The sequence below is a fragment of the Cryptomeria japonica genome, chromosome 1 (assembly GCF_030272615.1).
Source record: "Cryptomeria japonica chromosome 1, Sugi_1.0, whole genome shotgun sequence".
Classification (NCBI taxonomy): Eukaryota; Viridiplantae; Streptophyta; class Pinopsida; order Cupressales; family Cupressaceae; genus Cryptomeria; species Cryptomeria japonica.
In genome coordinates, this window is record NC_081405.1 from 682228614 (window position 1) to 682246181 (window position 17568).

At 38.0% G+C, this 17568-nt stretch overlaps 1 protein-coding gene across 5 annotated transcripts in view; it reads left to right on the top strand.

Moving 5' to 3' along the window:
- The window catches only part of LOC131044847 (uncharacterized), an 83181-nt gene that overhangs the window by 34866 nt on the left and 30747 nt on the right, over window positions 1-17568 (top strand). For 2 of the 5 annotated variants that reach the window (XM_057978302.2, XM_057978301.2), the window contains exons 3-4: window positions 3487-3541; window positions 4091-4300. In XM_057978302.2, the coding sequence (XP_057834285.2) occupies window positions 3487-3541; window positions 4091-4300 (265 nt within the window). Of the gene's footprint in view, window positions 1-3465; window positions 3542-4090; window positions 4301-17568 lie in introns of all 5 variants that reach the window. The other 3 variants (XM_057978300.2, XM_057978303.2, XM_057978305.2) reach the window with 3 other exon arrangements.

The following is a 17568-nucleotide window of genomic DNA, read 5'->3' on the forward strand; positions in this document are numbered from 1 at the left end:
GTGGGAAGAGAAATGGCTGCAAAGTACAGCCGTACGGCTGTTAGGTGATGCCAAGCTGGAAACCCCAATCTCCACACTGAACCCTAACTCTGTCCACTGAATCCTCTATAAAAGATGTCGTACCAACTCTAAGGCACTGAAAACTGAATGCAAGAACCAAATAACCACTGTGCTGGGGGCTACGTCCTAGACAGGCAAGACCTTGGGGTTTTCGTCCCAGATGCTGAATCGCTCTCCAGAGCAAATTCTCCAAATCAAAGATGAAAATGTGTAAAAGATACTTGATAATTAGGTTACCATCTCCTTATAACTCCTTCCCTCTAGCTCGAACCCTAAAAGTGTATGAAAAGTGCGCTTAGGCTTATAAAGTCTTAATTCTCATTTTTAGTCGCCAAGTATAGAGAAAACGCCACTTTTTTTAAATAAAAGAATTTCGTTCATCAAAAGGATTCCTGACAAATGGGAAACATTTAGAAAAGTTCAAGACCTTTCCAACGAGCTATAACACATGGGCATATGCATCTAGATGAAGCCAAAAACCCCTTATTACTCCAAAATGGCTATAAACATAGCCTTATTTAATTAATTAAACGCTAACTTAGGAAATATTTAAATATATTAAAAATATAACCCAAATAGCTGCAGAAGGCTCAAATGACTCCAAAAGTTTGAAACGGAACCTGTCACTTGTCTGTGACTGATGTCGGAAATCATGGATCAACTGGCAGTCTCATCCCTAAAATCTAGGGATGCTCCTAGAAACTAGGAAACACACCCAAATCTCCTGAAATTGAAACCAAGGAATGGTCTCATGGAACCCCAACCCTGGACGCTGTCACAACCTCCTAAAAAGTAGGAATTGCCTCCTAAAATGAGGAACTGCCTCCTAAAATCAAGGAACTGCTCCAAACTGGTCTATGACTGCCAGAAACACCAAATCCAAACACTAAATATCCTGACTGAGTCTCTATCCACCATTGCCAACCTACAAGACTCCATAATAGGCTAACTCACATGTCTCTGCTAGACAGAGCTAAAGAGGGGACATGATAGGTTTTCATCATTTTTCATACTTTAGCATTTCCAAAGTCTCAAATCCCTGCCTACTTGTCCCGATGATATTGACAACCCTTTCCTCATCGATTTTCCTTGACAACATTTTTTGCAACATTTTTTTTCATTTTTGACAACTTCTCAATCCTGACATTTATTCATGGATTTTGGACTTGAAACTTGATCCTACCTACTTGACACTCTATTCCATTTCAAGGATCAACACACTTCTTTCCCAGACTAACAAGACAAAAGCCCTTCTCAGAAACAAAGGCTAAATACTACAAAATTATTAGCAAGCTAAGCAACTAAGCAAAAACAGTAAGCTAGAAAGCGAAAAAGTGGGGGTCCCCATTTGGAATGGGGTGTGTGTGTTTACAACACAACAATTTTCTTGAAGGAGTAGCGTGGAGGCTAAAATAGAGGACATGAGTATGATTAAAGGTTTGCCGTGAGTCAAAAGAAGGATAAAAGCCCTTTCCAAATCACATGGCTATTTAAGAAAGGAATTGTGCCATAGCCAGGTGGGAAAGTGAGGACGTGAGAAGCCAATATATTGACTCGGGAGTATCTGATATTCAACAAATATTAATAAAAAGAATTGTGGATTTTCTTTTGGTTGGATGCAACACTAAATGAAGTTGTGGGTCCCAAATACTTAGCCGCCCCTTACAAAACTCAACGAAAGAGAGGATAATAAGTTGTGGGATACTTAAGGTGACATGGAGCAGGTGCAAAGGTAGCTGCAAGTCAAATAATAAAAAAGATGCCACTCTCAAAGCTGCATATAGGGAGAAAAAGGAGACATGAAGAAAGTTAGCAGCTCTAGTTTATTACAGCAGTCGGAAAAGATGGTCAATTCACTTCCAGGAAAACAAGCTGGGCATTGTATATGTTTATCCATGCATAAAGAAGTCACAATCTTTGTAGGAATGGTGCGAGGATTCCAAAGTAGTCTGCTATATGAGGTTGACACACAGCATATCCAACTTAAATCCAAAAATCAGTTATACAGAAGCTGTAGCAGTGTTTGGTATCCAATTTCACATATGTAAAGGGCTGTGAATGTCTTTTGCAATGAATAGCTCCCAGCATAGAGTTTATCTTTGGTCAGAAGCAAGTGGTATCTTGTTCAAGTATATTTGGCAATATTTTGGAGGTTAAAAATCAAGTATTCTTCATCCCCATGCTTTGGTTTTTCAGAAACAAAAATCTCTATTGCTCATTGTAATCATTGTCAGCTTAATAAATGGGTGTCTTTGATAGAATGTATTTTATAATAGTGTGATAATTCTATGATTGTTGTATGAGCTAGAATTATAGTTACTGGTGCTCTAAATGTTTGCATTCAGAAAATAATTCATAACATATTAGCTGCAAACTGTTTGACAAAATGCCTGCAAAGCAAAAATTCAGAAATTTGCAGGTTTGATCAGAAATTCCTGGATAGGGATATTTCAAGGAGAAATCACAAGTGCTAGGAATGGGAATTTATCGTTATTGCATGAAAGAGGCCCTCATTCATGTCACTGAAGATGTCAAGAAGGGGTGGCCCCTTGAGGAGGCAGAGATCAACCAACACTTTTTGTTGGAGGCAAAACTCTCTCAGTGCTGCCTTGGGAGTACTAACATGAATGGCTACTTCCTACTCTTCTCTAGCTTAGTGGGAAAGATTGTGTCCGAGTAGGGTCACTTGCCATAGTGCAAGGCACATTGCGACAGTGATTGAGAACTTGTAAATGTGCCACTTCTAGTGCCACCTTGTTGGCCTAGGCTTCAATTTGCAAATGTACGTTGGAAATGATGACTGACTTTCCAAATTGAGATACGTTTTACACTTGAAAAACATGTGAAATCTAGGTGAGCTTGGAAGGTAATCTTGGTCAATCCCCTAAGCGCACATTATGCCAAGAAAAAGAGTTGGTGGAAAAATTTGAAGTTGTGTCTTGTCACTCCTTTCTGCAGGTACACTCCTTGCGAGGGATATAATTGTCTCTCTTCCTATTTGCTAAGCTGAATAAGAGATGATCTCTTCATTCCACTCCATAAACCTGGAGTCTTAGGTTTTAGACAGTTCAGAAAGCCATTCTTCAGCCTAAGCTGACTCATTTTGCTTGGTGTGTTCTTTATCAAGGCTTGCCTTTGGGATCTCCATTGGTGCACTTGGGGGTCTAAATCTCAATTGCTCATTTTGTGGGAATTGGGAGGGCTTTAAACATTTGATTTGGTGTTTTCTTAAAGCCTGCTTGGGTCTGGATTCATCCATTTAACCTTTTTCTATTTTGTTAGCATTCCAAGCTCATGTCCTTGATTGCTTTGTGTATGTTCATGGTTAATGTATATGTGCACGTATTTTCTTCCTATCTCCTTGTAGTAATTGTCTGTTGTTTCTTTTTAATTTGAAACTTTTAGTGGAAATGTGAGTTGCTGCAGATCCATTGAAGCTATGGGACAACCCAAAGGGAAGATGTACAAAATATGGATGAAGGTAAATATTGTAGAATGATGACTTTCTTAAATCTTGCAGGTAATATTTTTAGCATGTACAACTTAGCAATTTAATTCATCTAGTATTATGTTTTTGGCAAGAACATTATAATCTTCAATACGTTTAATATGTTGGTTATATTATTTCTCAAAACCTAGGCCTTTTCATCATATGAATTTCTGGAGCTAAAAATAAAAACTTGAATAAGTGATCATACTGATAAATTATAATATATTATATATCCTAATAAATTATTTGCTAGTTGCTAATTAGAATGCTCTAGTTTTTTCATTTGGTTGTTTTACTATTTTGTATAGATTCCTCATCAATTTTTTCATTTGAATGTTCAGGCATGCATAGAATATTTAATGTTTCTTTTGCCATATTTACTTATGTATTTCCAAAATTTACATACGTCCTATCTCTGTAGTTTGTTTTCTTTATAATTTTATTAGCTTACTGTTGTTTTAACATCAATAAATAGGGGTAGTCTTGGTGTGAATGAAGTGGTTGCAAGTCGGCTGATTCATGTATTTATGTGGTAAGCAGCAACATTTTTCTGTGGGAATCAATGAGGTCACTCGAACGCTGGAGAGAATGCCTGTTGCGTCTAACACAATTCTTGAGAGCTATATATCAGATTTCCAGTCTCCACAGGATCCTTTTTCTAACATTGAAAGAGGGCATGAAGAAAGTGTACCTAACAAAGATGTCATTTGCAGGGAGACTGAAATTCGAGGACAAAGGGTGCTCCTTCAAGTCAGTAGTTATCTCCTATGCTGTTGTATATTTTGAATCGGACAGCTGTTATAGTTTTTTTTATATAGATAAAGTAGCAAGGGATCTATAGGGGCTCCCGCCCTTGAAAAATAAGAGCACAGAACAACTGAAATCAAACATAGAAATTGTAAACTGACAGCAGGCATATATAATGCAGTTACTAGAATAGACCCAACTCTTACCCCAAAATTTCACCATAATTACATATATCAAATTTATCCTGCTAAAATAATACCTCTGCTAATGCCACTGCCAATCCTTTGTTGCTTTTGTTTGAAATGTGATTGCAGCACCATTTTCAGTGGCATATATTTTTATTATTTGTTTTTGCAATTTGAAACTATTGTCCATTCATATTTTCTAGCAGAGATAACTGTTTCTTCATTTGAATCGTCTCACCATAAGCCCCAACTTCTAATGTAAAATCTTCTTCAGGCAAGGTTCTTGCTCTAAGTCACTGTTGACGTGTATTTTGTACACAATCATACACAGAATAAAATACCTAAAGGCATCTTATCCTCTCTTGAGAAAATAGTCTCTAACTGCTGAAGATTCGCGTAAAGGATCAGTTAGGTAGACTCCAAGGTTCTTTTAGTGGGGTCTCCACGTGTGGACAAGCTCCAGTGGTATGATGTGATTTGCTGGAATCACAAGGGGACTTACATTGAACTTCCGATCTGCTTTGCTGGACACAAGCTCTTACTAACTTAGATTAAAAAAAATGGAAAAAGGATAAGGGCGAAGAGAGGATCTAATCCTAATACTAAGAATGTAGGAGCAATGATTGATCTTTGACAAAACTCTAACTAGATCTTGTTTTGACATCAATGGAACATCTACACAAGACTAGTGCAATCTTCTAAGGGGAGCTTTATGATGTTCAAATTATCACCGCAGGCATAGATACCATCCAAGTTGATGCATATCAATGCAGAGGCGACAAATTGAAATTGAGCTTAAGCTGAACGATTCCAGTCGACTACACAAGGCAAGTTTGCAATCAACAAATTGCTAGTAGTATGGATGTACGAATTCCACCATCAATCAATCACATTCCCTCCATTCATTTAATCATCTACCATCTAAGATTGAAGACTCAACAAGAAACCATGCAAATTGCAAGAAAAACGACATATTTCACCATTACTTCAATGAAAATGGAGTTTGTTTACAATCAATGGCAACAATTTCTTGCCTTGTCCTCCTATTCTACTCTCTAACTACTAACTACTTTCAACTATTTCTAACTATCTCTCTCTAATTCTCTCTAATTGCTCTTACAAAATGAAATGCCTGGGCTTATATAGTGCCCACAATACAATTTGATGGCTTAGATCAATTCAAGATCAATGGCCAAGATTTTACAATGAAAACCCTAATTAGGGTTTGTTACAACCATTACATAACATTTAATGCTTGACCAATGATAAAATTGTATTGCTTGGACACATGTCCCTTCTAGAAAAATCGACCAATGGATAGCCGGGGTAGGTACATCGAAGTTTGTGCCACCTTCCATGAGTTAAGTACATTGAATCTGGACATGCTGAGGTGGACTTCACTGACTGGAGGAGTGATGACTGGGATGCCACCTCATCTGACACTTGAAGCTTGCTAGATATTCAATTTGATGTCGTTGAGAGGCTATCTTTAATTAACTCTTGTTCTAACTCCTTTTGTCCTTGATGTGCAGGATGATGTACCTCGCCTTGGAACGTTGGATTGAAAGAGGTCGCCCATGTCCTGGCTAAGACCGTCCCGGCGAAGACCGTCCTGGATCCGGCTTGATTTTCCTTGAAGAGACCTCCATTTGATGCCTACACAACATTTCAAAATTAATACCATGATTTTGCAATACATAACATAAATTAGAGAGCAAATTTTAGGAAACTTAATGATAAGTCCTTTATTAATCATTTCCTAAAAATGACTGAGCTAAGGAAAAACAAAATTTCAAAATTAAGGCAATGACAATCAAAATTCGAAATTAAAACAAGAGATCTTGCCATACCTTACTTGAGAGCTTAACTCTAAAATGCAAAATGAATAAAATTCGCCTAGGCGAAATTGAGGTATAAATAGTCTTCAATGTTATCTCCTCAAAAGATCAATTTCGCCACCTTTGGATTTCAACGTGATCTTCAAGTCTTGCCTCTTTGACAATTCGCTCAAATGGATCTTCAAGTTCGCCTTAACAAATCCTCCTAGTCTCGCACCTTTGACGTGGTCTTCAATCCTTGACAAATTCGCTCCAACGAAGTCTCCAAGATATCGCACCACCTTTATTAGTAAACTCCAAATCGCACTTCTCCCTTGTCTTCCTTAATTCGCATGTAGAAGGATAAAATGATGATGTGAAAATGAAATCTTCCACTCCCCATATATAGCGCTTGGATTGCATTTATCCCTTAGGCCGACTTGAGGATATAAAACAATTTTTTAAATGATTTTTAAATGATTTAGCAAGGCCGACCTCCCTTTGTAGCGCTTCAAATTCGATTTTTATTAATTAATTAATTAATTATTAATGCCTTACGTTTTTAATTTGCAAATTTCGATTTTTAATAAAGGCAAAATAATTAATAAAAGATCAACGCCACATTAAATGCCAAATTAAATAGGATTTTCAATTTTTTATCGAACTTAGCATTTAAGGAAAATTTGAATTGCTTATTTGGCGCCAAAACTATGAAAATGAGAGGGACGTACCTCATCGCCCTGGTCCCTTGGAGAGGGACAGGAGCGATCCATGATTTTGTCTTGATTTTTGCATTTTTCACGTTCAACTCCTTCATCTCCACGTTCAACATTAATCATCATGATGAGCTCTTCGAATTTGATTGCCTTGCATGCGTTCATGAGTGTCTTTGGATGTTCATCGCCCTGGTCCTTGTCCAGAGGACAGGAGCGATGTGAGCTTTTTACCTTGATTAGCAATGTTTGGACGTTCAAAACTCTTGTATGTTATCTTCAAACGATGCCTTAGACCTTGCATTACCTTATGAAATCTTGTTCTTACGTAAATCTTGCACAAAATGACCAATGCATCTAACATCGCCCTGGTCCCTTGGAGAGGGACAGGAGCGATCTATGTCCTAGGATGCGAATTTCATCATTGTGACGACCTTTTAATGTTTGTGCTTGCTAAAGACGCCTTGAAATGTCCCTCGCCGCCTTGTCCTGACTTGGATCGGTCTTGAACTTAGGGAGGAACGACCTTGCACTCGCATGAGAAGCAACATCACCACTGTATCGCCCTGGTCCCTTGGAGAGGGACAGGAGCGATCTTCCTTTTGTGACCTTTATTTCACTTTGTCACCTTCCAAATTTATATTCAATGGATTCGTCACGCTCTACTCTATTCGTCCATGCCTTGACATCGTCTGTAACTTGGCCAGACAAGCAATTATAACAAAAATCGCTCTGGTCCCTTCCTGAGGGACAGGAGCGAACTAGGCATTTAACACTGGTATGGACGTCCCAAAAATCTTCGATTTATATTCAATGCGTTCATCTCATGTTTTCCCTTGTTTTTGAACGTAAACTTGCTTTGACCCTTGTCTGGATTTTGCATAATGAAGGAAATCGCTCTGGTCCCTGGGAGAGGGACGAGAGCTACAAGGTACCTCGCCCTGGTCCCTTGGAGAGGGACAGGAGCGATTTTGCTCTTGTGGGCCTCATTTCACTTCATCACCTTCGAAAATTATATTCAACGGATTCGCAATGCCTCCTTTCATTCATTCATGCCTTGAGATCGGTTGAAATTTGGCGAGAAAATCATCTACAACAAAAATCGCTCTGGTCCCTTCCTGAGGGACAGGAGCGAACTTAAGCATTTTGGTCCTTTGTTGACGTTTGATAATCTTCAATTTGTCTTCAACGGGTTCGATTGACCTCCTTTCTTGCCTTCGAACATAAAATTTGCTTGATCTTTGCCCAGATCGTACCTTATGAAGAATTTCGCTCTGGTCCTTCAGTGAGGGACAGGAGCGAATTTGACCCTCTAGGCAAAAACTTCATCATTTCGTTGTTTTTGATCAAGTCTGGATGCTCTATCATGCTCATTTCGTCCTTCACCATGCCTTTGATGTCTCGATTCGTCCAAACAAGGTCAGGAATGGCTCAACTAAGCATTTTCGCTCTGGTCCCTTGGTGAGGGACACGAGCGATTCGCCTTGGTCCCTTGGAGAGGGACACGAGCGCATTTCGCTCTGGACCCTTGGAGAAGGACACGAGCGAAATTTGACTTTTCGCACTCTCAATCAGGACAATTTTAATGGAATATAACATTTAAGTATAAGTGATCTTATACTTTAAGTTATATTCCATATATACTTTCAGGATGTTTGAGAGTGGTTTCAGACCTCCAGGAGTTATATTGCAAAATCTAGTTTTTGGAGGTTTTTCAGTTTCCAGACTTAGTCAAATTTCAGGATCAGGACATTCCAGACTTAGCCAAATTTCAGGATCAGGACCTCACTCAAGCCGGACTTGCTTATCCATGTGATCTCCCCGACAGCACTTCAAGTTATATTCATTTGATAAAATGTACCTCTTTGGACCTTTTCACATCGTCGAGATGCTAAAATCCTGCAAGGACAAAGCAATATTTGATTTTAAGCTCCGGTCCTTCACTGAGGGACAGGAGCGATTTTTCCCCTGGAGGCATTTCTGTGCTCATGAAAATCTTCAATTTATATTCAATGGAAAGATCTCGCCTTTCTCCATCACTTCCAATCCGTAATTCATCTTGACCCTGCAGGAATAGTAAAATATTTGAAAACGAGCTCCCGTCCTTCACTGAGGGACAGGAGCGATTTTGCTCCTACAGGCCAAAATAACATGATTTTTCACATTTTAACACTTCACAAGGCGAAAACAAATCAATTCCAATGCCCAGGATCAAAAATCAAAAAAGTCAAAATTTGGTCAAAAATATTCAATTGGACAAAAATTCACATTTCATCATCAACACTTAGACAAATTTAAGCTCTGCATCAACATTCCAATTGAAAATTAGACCATTCTGGCGAATTCATTGCATTCAAAATTTGCATCCTAGAAAAGGAAGCTCAAAAGCTCTCAAAACTGACTGGATTTTGGTCCGAAAAGACGGTAATTAGAACCCTAAGGCTTGACCCTAAATCCAGACAACTAACAAACTAACAAAACCCTAGAAAAGCAAAGCGAAAACGAACAGAATGAGCAAAAAAACATGGGTCCCCATTTGCAATGGGGCGATGTGTGAAAACGTCACAACAGTCACCTGGCACTTCCAAACAGTCTTTGGAATTAGCTTATGAAAGAGCTAATAGAATCAAATTCTCTTCATTTATCATCTCACCATTACCTGTCCTAAGCCATGCATCTTGAGGAGAATCTGCATCCTTCTGGAGCTGTTCCATAGTTACCTTTGTTACCCTTTTCGTGATGTACTGCATACTAGAACAGTGCTCATCCAATGCTTGCATCTCTTCCATTTTTTGAGTCTGCTGCTCCTAGGCTATTTGATGCTGATACTAACAAGTAGCCAACCAAATGATGTTGCAGATTATCTTTTTTTCACCATACACCATCCTCAAAGTCCTATGTGGGTTTCAAACATTCCTCGTCTTTTTGTGATACCTGAAAACAATTCCAGAATTTAAAAGTGTATTTGTCATAATCTATAGACTGATTTCATATATCTTTTCCTACTTTGAGATCAATATCATCTGGAAGACCTTGTGAGATGTCCATCTCAACAAGAATCCTTGTTGAAGCTGTAAGTGTGTCCTTGTGGGTATCTTGAGAAAGGGAGATAAACTTGTCAAGCGAATCTCCTATAGTTTTCAAAGTAGAATGCATCCAAAAATGAAGAGAGAGAGTCTGAAGTCTTACCCATATAGGAGAGACCCTAATTTTTTTAGAAAATAGGTTGAAATTGGGATACTAGGGTTCTAGTTACATAGTATTAGAGTCCCAAAACCAGAGTCCCTTCTCCAAATCTTGTTCTTTCCTCAAAGAGCTGCATACCGTCACAAAGAAACCTTCAGGACAGGGGTCTGTGACTAGTGGGGCTACCGAAAAGGCTGCCATATCTGCAATATCCAATTTTTCAGTGCAGGGGAGAGTGCCAATGAGAGCTGAACCTGCCTATCAACCCCATTTCCTTGTAATGCCCCATCTCTAACATGTCATTTCCAAATTCCAAAACAGACATATTTGCAACTTATATCTTTCTATTTTCAACCCTCTTCTCTATGCCCTGCCACTTTAGCAAACCCTTGTTTTTCACCTTATCTACCTTTTACTGGCTCACAATATCTGCTTATGTGAGCCCTTCTGCAATCCTGTTGCCAGCTGTCTTTGTCTCATCTCCAGTGTGATTTTGCATCCTCCATTTGGCTCATTGGGTGTGACTGGTTTGACATTGTCTCCTTCTGTGATATTCGCTTGAATACCCTTCTGATAAAGAGGGACTTGTTGGCGGCATTATTGTACACGGGAATAAGATTAGTTAATTGTGTAATTGTTTTGGTTAGTCGGCAACCGAGGGGTGGTAGTTGCGGTGCGACGGTTGGCGCTCGCACCCCCTCGGTACCCTTATATACTTCGGAATGTAACTTGTAACATACACTTTTTTATGAATAGAATATCTCTTATACTTTGTCGGATAATTACGGCATTGTTCTGCATTATGTTCTTTATGCCTTAAGTTATTCACCCGAGAGGGCAAACAGGACTGATAACCCTTTCAAACCAAACATGCAAATCATATAACAATTTGACTTAAAATCTGATATGGGTATCCTCCTAACGCAAAACACATACAAAACGCAACTCAAATATGCAAGTAAATGCAAAAAATTAGCAAACCACTTCTCATTAATCTTATCCAGATGTTCAGGAAATGAACAAATTGCACAGTAAATCTTCAATAAATTGCATTACAGACTTATAGGCTTCAACTCACACTCCAAAATCAGATACAAAATTGATAAAATCAGTCGCAATAAGTAGAAGAAATTACAAGCCAAAACACTTCTTCCCCTAATGCATCCTGCTGCAAAACTGGCTTCTTAACCTTCAACCTGCAACAAGATTTAACATGGCTTCATATCTGAAGTCCGAAGTGTATCCATAATCATACTTCTCCATCTCCAAATCTACTATCTCTTCAAAACAATTTTTTTCTTCCCCTCAAACTCACCAAAAATCAGAAAATGGGAATCCTAAAATGAATGTCGGAACTTGCCTTTAACCACCATAGTCACCAAAACCAACAAGGGAAAGGCATCTTCCCAACTTAGGAATTACCTTCAAAGCTTCTGGATGGTTTGTCACTTCCACCCGCCTGCATGCTAAGAAGAAGAGTCCACTATGCCATCAACTTCACTCAACAGGACCCCAAAATAGAAACCATTCAACTACTCATTCTTGGGTGCCCATTTGAACAGCTATCTCTTAGGAGTGAATTTGTGAGTTGTCACAAGTTGTAACTCCAAGAATCTACACCCCAAGAATGAAAATTTCAAATTTGAGGTTGAACATGCCAAATTCAAGTTTGATTCTTCTACCACCATGGATGCTCCTGCATCACCTTCCCTCCTTGCTGTGGTTCTGAATGCCCTCATTTTCACCTGCCTACAAAAATTCTTGCTTGTTTCTTACCTTAGACTGCACCTCTTACTCACAGTTTCCTGTTGCAACTGTTGATATACTTTTGTACTTGATGGCTTTTATTTAAACAATTGTATCTTGTCTTATGAATGGTATAATTTAATGTTTAGGTCACATGCTGACTATACTGAATATATGGATTGTTTTATTGGTACAGACAAATTTTATTTGCATGTAGATGCCATGGAACTTCTATTTCCTATATGGAAGTGAAATGAGCAACTCAGATACTGTTCTTCCATACCCTATATCCTCTCAAACACTAAGTCCTCTTTAAGACTGGCCACTAACAAGCTTGTTTTCTCTTTTGTTTTATGTATGATAGATTATAATTTGACTGTTTCTTTTATTCTTTTTTGGTTATTATCTCATCTTCTTTTCTCGTGACACTTCAAATTTTCTGGGATCAATTCTCTATTATCAATTATGTAAAGCTTCCTTAGAACAAATTTTAGTACCTCTTGGAGGTAAAGACAGCCACCCTTTTTCTGCAATCTGAGTTCCATTTTGATGTCTTCCTTGAAATGGATGTCTACAAAATTCTTAGAAATTTTTCTTTTCATTTACTTTTTACTCTGTCTTGAAGTTCAGTTTTTAACTTTTTATATGATGGGATTCATGAAAGTTTTAATTACAACCTGTAGTTCTAGTGTAAGCATAATAATATTTGTACAAAAGCCTCTAAAGAATGCATATGAATTTTAATTTTTGTGAAAGTCTGTTTATTGGACTGTTCTTCCTTCTCTGAAATTATCTTGTCATCCTTATTTCAGTACTTTCTTTTGCCTGAATGTAGACTGCTTTCTTTCAAGCATGATTAATCTTCTTATGTTTAAACAGTGTCAGTTCTTCCCTTGTACACTTGTGTGATACTATAATTATTTATAACTTTATAATAAAAACAATGAAATTACTGTTGATGCTGTACTTGAATCCATGAATCTTAACTTTAATGTACGACGGCACTTAGAATCAATGAAGTTTTTTACTTTCATGTACTGCTGTACTTGTTTTGACTTCTAAGTGTCATTATACTTTTTTATATTTTGAACTTTATTATTTATTTGTGTGCTGCCATCATCAAAAAGTGGCCTCCCATCTTTGCCATATCAGAAACATGTTTCCATATTTCCAGCTTTCTTATGCCGAAAATGTCATAGAACATAGAATAAAATGCCTACAAAAAGAAACCCAAGATTTCTAATAAGTTAGTTTGGACATTTTTTTGTAACTATTAGATTCTTACAATGTTAGACTAGACTTCTTACATGTAGAGATTTATTGGTAATGTTAGACTAGACTTCATACATGCTTGCTTGTATATTGATAGCTATGCCATAATGGCATCCAACGTTGTTGGGGCAGGAAACGTTTTCTCCATCCATTTGAGAAGGTCTTTTGTGATTCCAATATTATATTAGAATGAGGGGCCATAGAACAATGCTAGATTCAAATAGTCTTCAGTGGCATGGAGAGGGAGTGCATCGATCCAATCTCCTGTTAATTATTTCTCATAGTGGAATGTACTTATCTTGGTTTTTTTCCATCCTACCCCTCATCACCTTGTTGGCCCTATCCATGGCCTTATACAAATAACACCACGGGGGATTTTTCCTCATCCACTAGTTTCAATTTGAGGTTCTAAAAATTCAATAGTCTAGTCAACCACACCCCAAAAACTTGTGTAGTCGACAGTTTTGCTGCGTTCATAAAATATGCTTTTAGTTAAGTATGGTTTAGTTGGTGATGTAATGTAATGTCCCCTACCTGATCTATTTCAACCTATTAAAATTGATTGATATTCTTCAATTAGTTATTAACAAGTGCTTATTTATTTTCTATAATACCGGTTCTCCCCTTTTTTGCCTGGGTCCTGGTCTTGGTCCGTGCCCGGTCCTGGCCCTGGTCCGGTTCGCCCTGGGTCCCCCTCGGGTCCTGCCCAGGCGGCTGGGTTCCCTGTGGAGGACCCACAGGGAACCCAGCCGCCTGGGCAGGACCCGGGGGGGACCCAGGGCGAACCTAGGAGGACCCGGGTGAACCCAAGCCTGTGGGTTCCCAAAAACGGGGCCCACGGGTTAGAAAGCATTTAAAAACAATAAAAAAACAATATTTTTAATCTTTTAAATACATCTAAACCCTAATCCGCCCCTCTATAATGCATTTCATGCATCAAAACATGCATTCAACCTATTCTACTTGCATTTTTGAAGATTTTTTCTCTACAATCAGGGTTCTTAGTTTTTGTATTTTTCTTCGAAGGTGATGACTACGAAGGTGTGAGACACGCATCAAAGGCATAGGAATCACTGGAGAAGAAAGATTTAGCCATTAAAGGTAAGTGAATCTGAATTTTTTTCAAGTTTTCAAGAATTTTTCCAAGTTTTTTTCAAATTTTTAAATTTTTTTTTAAAGTTTTTTAAAGTTTTTTTAATTTTTTTTAAAGAAGTCTTGTATATTTTTTTACACTTTGTATGCATAGTATGGGGTTATAATACCAAAATTTTAATAATTTTTTTCAATAATGTTGTGCATTCTCTTTTCATTTTAGGTGCACTATTCATATAATCATACATAATGGCTGGAACTGGAAGTGCAAGTGCAAGCTCTAGTTCAGTTGCAAATGTCCGAAATGAAAATACCCCCTTTAAAATTGATCAAGATTCACCACTTTGGCATTATACAACAATGATCAAGCCAGTGTCTGGTGGTGGGGGTTTTGTTTGGCAATGCAACCATTGTGGCACTGAGTATACCAGCTCATACTATCGAGTGAAAGGCCACCTTTGTTTCATCCCTGGGCGTGGAATAAAATTTTGTAAGGGATCAGATGGCAAGGGGCTGCCAAAAGCTCTAGTTTTGGGATATATTAGAGAACAAGAGGAAGCTGATAGGAGAAGTGGCAAAGCAAAGACTGATCATCCTCTTGTCCATCAAAGCTCAATGTCTAAGAGGCCTTCTAGTAGCATGGGCTCCACAAGACCAGCTGGTTCACATCCTTTCATGCAAAACCCACCAGTTGATGCAGTAGAGAATCAGAATGTTGTGGCTTCACGGAAAAGAGGCCCATTGGATTTTGCCTTCAAAAATGAACTGAGAGAGATTGCAGATTCCAAAATTGCACGTTGCCTTTATGGCAATGGGCTTCCTTTCAACCTTGTTAGATCACCTTACTTTCGGGACATGGTGCATACTCTTTGCAATACACCTTCTGATTATGTTTGTCCAGGGTATGAAAAGGTGAGAACTACCTTATTGGCAAAGGAGAAAGCATCCATAGAGTTACAGTTGAAGGTCATCAAAGATACATGGCAGGAAACAGGTGTGACCATTGTTTCTGATGGATGGAAAGATTGTAAAAATAGGCCATTGATCAATGTTATAGCAGTGTGTCCTAAAGGGGCAATGTTTTTGAAAGCAGTGGATTGTGAGGGGCAAGTGAAAGATGCAAGTTTCATTGCCAATATCTTGATAGAATGCATTGACATGGTGGGGCCTCAAAATGTTGTCCAAGTTGTAACTGACAATGCTAAAAATTGTAGAGCAGCAGGGACTATAGTGGAGGCTACATATGGTCACATCTTTTGGACACCATGCGCAGTACACTCACTCAATTTAATCATGCAAAAGCTTGGCACACAAATTGATTGGGTGAAAAAACTATATGCGGAGGGCGAGGAGATTCAAATGTTTGTGACTAATCATCATATGTCACAAGCCATTTTCAGGACCTTCTCCAAGTTGGAGTTGTTGAAGGTAATTTATAATTACTAATTTTAAATTTTATTTTTTAATTTTTTAGTTTTAAATTTGTATTTTTTATAGACTTGCATTTGATATATGTTGTGTATTTTGTTATGTCATGTTAGGTTGCTGAAACACGATTTGCATCTCACACGCTCGTCTTAAGACGACTTCTGAAGGTGCGAGACGCCTTGAGTTCTATGGTCATCAACAGCTTGTGGAGTGTATGGAAGCAGTCCCACACAGAAAGAGCTCTAAAAGTAAGAGCATTGATCCTTAGTGAGAAATGGTGGGATGATGTGGAATATGTTTTGAATTTCACTGAGCCCATCATGAGCATGATCAGGTATGCTGATACTGATCGCCCATGTTTGGGCGAGATTTATGATGGCATGGATTGCATGGTGGAAAAAATAAAAGAAGTAAAAAATAGAAAAGAAAATGACCCAACGGAAACATTTTTCAAAGTTGTGCAGAAAATTGTTGTTGACCGTTGGAACAAGATGACCACCCCCTTACATCTCTTAGCATTTGCTTTGACGCCAAAATTTTATAGTGCAGAGATGCTTGCAACACCAAGGAGGGTGCCACCATATAGAGATGCAGAGGTTGCTTCTGGCTATAGGGCTGCCTTTAAAAAGATATATCAAGATGAGGAGACAAGAAATATTGTCATGAGGGAGTTTGGCCAATTTGTATCTGCAAAAAATCATGATGTTGTAGCTCTTAATGCTAGATATGGGATGGATGCTGATGAGTGGTGGTATGTACATGGTCAAGGCTCCATTTACTTGCAGCCTCTTGCAATTAAACTTAACTCCCAGGTATGTATCTTTTTATTTTTTATTTTTATAGTTTTCCAATTCCATTTGATGCTATCATTTTTTTATTTTATAATTTTAATTTGTAAATTTCTAATTATGTTTTAACTTTTAACAGGTTGCAAGTTCTTCTTCAGCTGAGCGGAATTGGAGTACATACTCCTTCATCCACTCAGTCAAACGTAATCGTTTGGGTGCAAAGAAAGCTGAGGATTTGGTCTACGTACACTCCAACCTTCGTTTGTTGTCACATAAGGACCCTGAATATAGTGAGGGTGTAACAAGGAATTGGGATCTAGCCCCTGAGTGTGCTGATTTAGATGCTACAGTTGCACAACTTTGCCAAGTCTCTATAGACGAGGCGGTTATGGAATTTGAGAGAGACATAGCTAGTGGGAGTGGCATTCCATTTGATATTGGTTCAATTGATGCTGAATTTGAACCACTTGATGACCATGAGCTTGGGTTGGATGCTTCAGATGAAGATGAATATGGAATTTAAATCCCATATATGGCTTGTAATTTGAATGTTTAACTTTATACTTTATTGTGTCATGACATTTTCACATTTTGAAACTTGAAACTTGAATATTATCTTTTTTGCAAATTATGAATATGATATTACATTTATGATTTATGATATATCAATATCAGAATATTTATTGGCATTGGCAATTATGGATTTATGATTTATTGATTTATGATTTATCTGTTATCATCTATGTATCATTGTATGGGAAAGTTACATTGTATGTTTGATGTTTCATATTTGTATGTTTGAACTGTGAACATATATAATTTTGATGTTTGAAGTTTGAACATATATATATATATATATATATTAAAAAAAATTAAAATATATATATATATATGTACGGACGAACCCGTACCCGTACCCAAATTTTTTTTTTTTTTGCCAAATCCGCGAACCCGTACCCGTACCCAAATTTTTTTTTTTTTTGCCAAATCCGCGAACCCGTACCCAAATCCGAACCCGAATCCGAACCGGAACCGGTAACTTAG